This window comes from Chiloscyllium plagiosum, chromosome 44, assembly GCF_004010195.1.
Source record: "Chiloscyllium plagiosum isolate BGI_BamShark_2017 chromosome 44, ASM401019v2, whole genome shotgun sequence".
In the NCBI taxonomy this organism is placed as follows: Eukaryota; Metazoa; Chordata; class Chondrichthyes; order Orectolobiformes; family Hemiscylliidae; genus Chiloscyllium; species Chiloscyllium plagiosum.
The window spans coordinates 5,964,004-5,971,847 of NC_057753.1; the positions used below are offsets into that span (position 1 = coordinate 5,964,004).

The following is a 7,844-nucleotide window of genomic DNA, read 5'->3' on the forward strand; positions in this document are numbered from 1 at the left end:
ACACGCAACTTCCCACTACTATCCTTGACTGGACCTATTCCTACCCTAGTCATTCTTTTATTCCTAACATACCTATAGAAAGCCTTAGGGTTTTCCCTAATCCTACCAACTAAGGGCCTTTCATGTCCCCTCCTTGCTGCTTTTAGCTCTCTCTTCAGGTCCTTCCTGGCTACCCTATAACTCTCAATCGCCCCAATTGAACCTTCACGTCTCATCTTGAGATCGGCCGCCCTCTTCCATTTAACAAGGGATTCCAATTCCTTATTAAACCACGGCTCCCTCGGACGACCCTTTCCTCCCTGCCTGACAGGTACATAATTATCAAGGACACTCAGTAGTTGCCCCTTGAACAAGTTCCACATATCATTTACACTCTTGCCTTGGAGTCTACTTTTCCAAGCCACACATCCTAGGTCGTGCCTCACAGCATCATAATTTCCCTGCCCCCATCTATAACTCTTGCCCTGTAGTGCACACTTATCCCTCTCCATCACTCGAGTAAAGGTCACCGAATTGTGGTCACTGTCCCCAAAGTGCTCATTTACCTCTAATTCTAACACCTGGCCTGGTTCGTTACCCAGAACCAAATCCAGTATGGCCTTACCTCTTGTTGGCCTGTCTACATATTGTGTCGGGAAACTCTCCTGCACACATTGAACAAACGCTGACCCATCTAACGAACTTGAGCTATAGCTTTCCCAATTAATATCAGGAAAGTTAAAGTCCCCCATAACAACCACCCTATTACTTTCACTCTTCTCTTGAATCATCCTCGCAATCCTTTCTTCTACGTTTCTAGGACTGTTAGGAGGCCTGTAAAAAACTCCTAACAGGGTGAGCTCACCTTTCCTATTCCTAACCTAGGTATTCCATATCGATAAAACAAACAAACACAGGATGTATACAATTAAAATTCGAACATAGTATAGTGTTGTAGAACAGAGAGACCTCAGAATTCCTCTTCTGAAGAACTGTGTCCAATTCTGTTTGCCTTGTTTAGATTAGATTCCCTACATAATGGAAAAAGGCCCTTCAGCCCAACAAGTCCACACCGACCCTCTGAAGAGTAACCCACCCAGACGTGTTTCCCTCTGATTTATGCATCTAACACTATGGGCAATTTTGCATGGCCAATTCACCTGACCTGCACATCTTTGGACAGTGGGAGGAAACCCACGCAGACACGGGGAAAATGTGCAAACTCCACACAGACAGTCGGTCGATGCTGGAATCGAACCTGGAACCCTGGCGCTGTGAGGCGGCGATGCTAGCTGTTACTGGATATTAATAAGCCAGACAGAGTTCAGAAGAATGTTGTCAGGAATGGAGGATTTGAGTTATAAGGAAAGGCTAGATAGGCCGATATAATTTTCACTGGCGTGTTTCACTGGTTGAGGGATGACCCTGCAGAAGTTCAATAAAGTCCCGAGGGAATAGATATGACGTAAGGCAGATGTGTTTTTTCCCAAGAATTAGAAATTTCAAATCTAGGGTGCATATTTTTCAGATGGGAGGAGAAAGATAAAAAAAACATAATGGGCAATGTTTCTACAGAGTGTGAGGAATGAATTTCCTCAGGAAGTGGTAGATGTAGGTGCAGTTACAACGTTTAAAAGACATTTAAGAAATTGTTTGGAGAGTTGTATGCCAAGTGCAGGCTGGTGGGATAAGTCCGGTTTGTGGTTTTGGTCAGCATTGACGGACTAATTGGACTGAAGAGTCTGTTTCTGTGCTGTACAAATGTATGACTCATAGTCAAAACGGATCCGTTGATCAGTAATGTGATTCCTGACATCCAAATCTTTGCAGCTATCCGTGTGGACACCAGCTGTTCATCGGACACAGGTATTGGGAACATTATGCAAGGGCAGGGGTGTGTGGCAACTTAACTAGTGTCTCAGTCATAAATACCAGTGACGCAGGTCACAAACAGAATATTTTTCGGCTCACAGAGATGACAGGGATGGTTAAAGGATCGACATCAGTACAAATTAAAACTTACATTTGTGACGAAGGTGCTCCTTTAGCAAGGTTAATTTGTGCTTGATTTTTCCCTGGTTTGGTTTAGTTTGATTTTAGAACAGTAGTGTTGCTGAATCTCAAATATGCAGGCTGATCCTCTTCTCTCTCTGACCTCTCTCCTGTAAGACCCTGGATGTGATTTTCCCTTTAGTGCTAATTGGTGTTTATCAGGATTGTTCCAAGTATTTGGAAGAGCATCATTAAGCTGGTAAAGTCTGGTGGGTTTTCGGATAGGTTAAGTTATTCGGTAATCTGTTCTCTTATGTTTGTATTTCATTCGGTAATCTTGTAAATAGATGCTGTTTTGTTTAATACTAAGTGGTTTGACCAGCTGTGTTTCTGTTGGAATATCTGTGTTACACCTGCTTAAAACGACTGGCAAAGATAGGGTCTGGGCTGCTTTCTTGAACAGTTTTGAGATGGTCTGGTTTACTTCATAACAGACTGGTGGCTCTTTGGGGGACTTGTTCTGTAGTTCCAAATTAGGGTAAAAATTATTGGACTCCAAGGCAGCGACTGGTATGTATTTAGTGTCTTTTGTTCTGGGTGTTGAATTCGATTTGTTTAAACAGTGCTTGGGACAGCAATAGCTCTTTCAGTCACCAAGATTTTTCTGCTGGTGAAAGAAGTGAGTATTCGGGTTTTGCACAGGGTAAAAAGGAAACGCTTGAAGGGGAAAGAGAAGTTAAAAAGATCTGGTATTTTCACTGCAATAATGTAGGCCATATGAAATTAGTGTTGGCTGTTAGGAGAAGCACTGCAAAGCCAGATGTACGAAAACAGGATAAGCCAGTGAATTTTGTTGGAGTATTAACAGAAAACACTCTGCACCAGGACGTACAAACTGGCCGGAGGATCGCTAAGGAGGAAGTGAAAGATCTTTTTAAACCACATACTGCGAAGATAAAGTTTATTCCTATAGGGCAGCAGCAAGTTAGGAGGTTACAATATTAAGAGATTAAGGATCTTCTCAATCTGTGATGTTGGAAGATGAGGAGCATGAGGAATGACAATCTTGTACTGGGAAAAAAATTGGATCACCTCTCACAGTTCAGTATAGTCGTCCAGAGGAGGTTGTTTGCAATTGCTCCCCAGTCTCTATCAGTCAATTTCACAAGCAACCACAATGACCAAGCTATATTTCTTGGAAACTGATCAAAACAGTTTCAGATGAAGTGCCTTTGTAAGTGGGCGGCACGGTGACACAGCAGTTAGCACTGCTGCCTCACAGCACTGGAGACCCGGGTTCAATTCCCGCCTCAGGCGACTGACTGTGTGGAGTTGGCACATTCTCCCCGTAGCTGCGTGGGTTTCCTCCCACAGTCCAAAACCCTGCAGGTTAGGTGAATTGTCCGTAGTGTTAGGTGAAGGGATAAATGTAGAGGAATGGGTCTGGGTGGGTTGCACTTCGGTGGGTCGGTGTGGACTTTTTGGGCCTGTTTCCAAGCTGTAAGTAATCTAATCATAATGCAACTCTTATATATGTTGAAGTCGCCGATTTTTACTTTTCTTAGGAGCTGCTGTAATGGGTTCTTTATTTCGGCTTTGATGTTTGTTATGATGTCTGATAATTGCAGTGACAGATGTCTGCCCAAAGATGGCCTGACAATGGTGATAAGCGTGTTACACAACATTTACATCTATGCAATTACCTCCTTTAAATAGATCTGTTCACCATTTATCCAGCTATGTATCTGCCCAACTATCTTTCTATCTACCTACCGAGCTTTCAATCTATTTGTACAACGTTTGTGCTTATTTGAAAAAAAAAAGGTAGAATGATTTCTGTTCCTGAAAGACTTCACACAGAGTGTGGTGGGCGTTTGGAACGCGTTGCCAGCAGAGGTGGTAGAGGCAGGCACGGTAGATTCATTTAAGATGCTTCTGGACAGATGCATGAGTAGGTGGGGAGCAGAGGGATACATATGCTTAGGAATTGATCGACAGGTTTAGACAATACATTTGGATCGGCTCAGGCTTGGAGGGCCGAAGGGCCTGTTCCTGAGCTGTAAATTTTCTTTGTTCTCTTCTTTGTTCTTTGACTTTCAACTTGAAGCAGCACTTCTCTTTCTTTCACTGTTGTTCCTGGACCTGTTAAATGTTCCCAGCAAGTGCAATTCTGCCACAACACTTCGCTCAGGTATAGTCTCAGTGACAGTGCCAGAGCATCGACTGACATCATTGAAAATGCTACACTTGTCTTTTCCCTAGCAAAATATAGGTGGGAGACCATCAATGGTGGCTTAAGTCGAAGGTTGTCACAGCTCAAGGGAGGGAAAGAGTAAGATGGAATGTCCTTTATAGCCAATTCAGCTGGTGCAGGAATTGGACTTGGGTTGTTGACGTGACTTGCATGAACCAGCTGTCTAGTAATCGGAGCTATCTGACTGTAGTTTGCTTTTGTCTTATTGAGGAATACAAATAATTGAGCAAAATCTATCAATAAATTTCAGACTACCCCTGTTCAGATATGTGTAATCAATTGCATGTTTTTGCATCTTGCAGACCCCTTCTCTCTGCATGTTTCTGGCAATTTTTTGAATAATACATTATCAAGAAATTCAATAAATGCAATTATAATCGTCCAATATGGACAAATTGTTGCAATAGTTAATTTACAGCAAAGTGGGAAAATAAATAAGTTGATTAAACAGTTAGGATAAAATTCATCACCCAATATGGCACGTGCAGAAATTATCTTTTTTATTACAATTAGCATAAATTATCAGTTGAACAATGTGCTTTGTGCAGAACCTTCTTGTCTCACTTGAAATGATGCGTCAAGCATATTGAAAATTTTGAAGTCAATATCAATGACTATTAAGTAAGTTAATTTGATCAACAGCAAAGTTAAAAAAGAGAGTTAAGTCTTTTTTTATACAGTAATTGTGTCCAACAGGAACGGTGACCTAATGGAATCTGTTTGTTCAATGACTATAACTACTTGTGAAACCACCTAATTATGGCCCTGGTGTGTTAACTTCAAAGATAATTGTGGATTAAAAGAAGACTATAAATAGATTGCATGCAGAATCAGGAACAGACATCACTATCTCTGGCAGAGCAATGCATGTACCACCAAGAGGTCTCGAATATGCTATTTTTTACACATTGCTTGCAGCTATTGCGGTCCCAGGTAAAGTACTTTGGCTCACACAACAGGTAAAGTACTGTGGACTAGATTACAGAGATTTTGAAGTTGTGCTATACTTGTATAATTTATTAGTTAGACTCCATCTGTGAGATTTCCTTTAGTTGTGGACGCCTTGCATTGGAAAGATAATCTGTCAAGATGTTCAAAATAGTTGAATGAATGTCATAGCATGACATATAGATTTCCTCTGATATAGGGATGCAAGTGCGCATTAGTTGTAAATTGTCTTTTTTAAAAATCTTGAATGCACGTGTTACTGGCGAGAGTACCATTTGTTACTCTTTCCTAATGGCCTTGGAGTAGGTATTGCTGAGCTGCTACATTGAACTACTGGAATCTCTGCGGTTTTGATACATCCAAAGTGACGGCCATGAATATCTTCTCGAACCATAACCACACATTCGTGTAGTTTAATGTTAGGATTTTCTGTGGTTATAGAAGGACCTTGCAGTTATTGGTTTCACATTCACCTATTGCATTTCCTCTTCTCGTTGACTGTTTTATAGAACAGGCTGAGGAGACTTAGTGAGTTGTTGCAATGGACATTGTAGAGGGTAAACATTTCTACTATTGTGCATGCGTGGTAGTAAAACTGAAGATTGCAGGTGTTACCTTGCATGGTAATCAATCTGTCTATTATGACCACTCATAAATGCATTTATGAACGCCAGGATCACTCAGTTTTATGTCGAGATCTGTCAGTGCAACTGATTTCGAATATATTGAGATTTTGTCCATTGTTTCATGTTAATACAGGTTCTAATTCTTTTCTTTCGCAGTGTGGGGAATAATCAGCGATTTACTGAATTGAACATATCTTGACTAATTGATTCAAATCATTTGAAATGTCCATGTAATAATGTATTTTCTTGTCTGCATGAGTTTTAACATGGTTTTCATTAAACTGTCTTATTTAGTCTGTTTCAGCTTCACCGTAGTTATGATGTTTCTAATGGTACTATTGTAACATCTGATATAGTAATGTAAGAATTTGATTATTTTTAGTCCCCAGTGAATGAAGCTATTTATGATGCGTTGAAACGTTATATAATGCAGATCACAAATAATACTCAATCTTGAAATCTCTTCTTAGCTGTTTGTCTCTTTAATATTACAGTAAATGTTGTCGCAATTGTGATCCTCTCCCAAGGAAGATGTGGTCTCTCTAAATGTATCACGCAGTACCTGGTATCTATGGCAATTACAGATCTTCTGGTTATTATCACTGCTGTGTTATTAAATCGTATTCCGGGTATTTATTTTCCAGGCAGTTTTCTGTCCATTACTCCCGTGTGCAGTATGAGTACCACATTGATTTATGCCTCCAGAGACTGTTCTGTGTGGCTAACAGTCACTTTCAGTTTCGACCGGTTCATAGCAATTTGTTATCAAAAGCTGAAAATAAAATATTACGCAGAAAAGATGGCAATTTTTGTGATAGTAATGGTCTGTGTCCTGAGTTGTGTAAAAAATATCCCTTGGTATTTTATTCATGAACCTATCTACACAATTGGAATTGTCCCCTGGTATTGTAGAATAAAAGATGTACGTTATACTTCAGTTGCATGGAAAATATTTGATTGGGCTGACCGTATTTTAACTCCATGTCTCCCATTTCTTCTGATTCTTCTATTCAATGCTGTCACTGTCAGGCATATTCTTGCAGTCAACAGAGCCCGAAAAAGGCTCATGATCCACAAAAATGAATGTAACCAAAATGATCCTGAGATTGAGAGCAGGAGAAAGTCCATCGTTTTACTCTTTGCCATCTCTGGCAGTTTCATCCTATTGTGGCTGACGTACATTATACGCTTTATATACGACCGATTGACAACTGACAATAAAATCAATGGTTTCACTGACCCCAAGTTCATTTTTCGTGAATGTGCAAATATGCTTCAGCTTTTGAGCTGTTGTACAAACACTTTTATTTATGCTGTGACTCAGAGTAAATTCAGGGAGCAGTTAATTAACAAGTTACAAAGTCCACTGACTCTAATGCGTAACTTGCTGAAACAATGAAACATAAAAACTCACTGAATTTCCCTTGTCAACCTTAAATATTCGAAAACGACGATTAGTTTTGTTTGTTGTATTTTCGTTTGATAGTTATGCATTAATTGAGCATGCAAACATAGACTGTGATCGTACAACACAATTTTTGAAATAATCCTGTACCGAAAAGGAAACAAAAAAATGAATGCTCACTCCGCATGATCTGCCTCCACCAGAGAAAGAAATGTTTCCATTTCCTGGCAGATGACGTTCTGTGGCAATGACGTAGCCATTACATTTCCCAACAAATAATAACTCCAAAAGCAATGGCATGCGTTTTACTGACAATTAAGCATCGGATTTTCATGATCTTACCAAAAGATTTGCAAGGGTTCAGAAGAGTTGCTCTTCTACAATCTAGGATTCTTCGAAGATCGTGATTGTAAAGTCCATCAACCTGTTTCATTCTGTCACAATTGAAGAGGTGTGTGTATGTTATGTGCGTATATGTATGAGCAACTGTTGTTCCTTGAATCTGGAATAAAGAAGATAAGTCCGTCTTTACTAGAAGCTATTTAATGTGCATAGCTTGTGAAATAGACATTTGCAAGGAACTAGACAGAATGAAATAAAGTCATAAACATGTCTGAATATATTAACAGTAAAACACTGT

At 40.0% G+C, this 7,844-nt stretch overlaps 1 protein-coding gene across 1 annotated transcript; it reads left to right on the forward strand.

Moving 5' to 3' along the window:
- Positions 1-3,329: 3,329 nt before the first annotated feature.
- LOC122543751 (probable G-protein coupled receptor 139) lies at positions 3,330-7,640 on the forward strand. The gene is made up of 2 exons (XM_043682511.1): positions 3,330-3,360; positions 6,294-7,640. Exon 2 carries the CDS (start codon positions 6,371-6,373, stop codon positions 7,196-7,198), a length of 828 nt encoding a protein of 275 aa, XP_043538446.1. The 5' UTR covers positions 3,330-3,360; positions 6,294-6,370; the 3' UTR covers positions 7,199-7,640.
- The last annotated feature ends 204 nt before the right edge of the window (positions 7,641-7,844 follow it).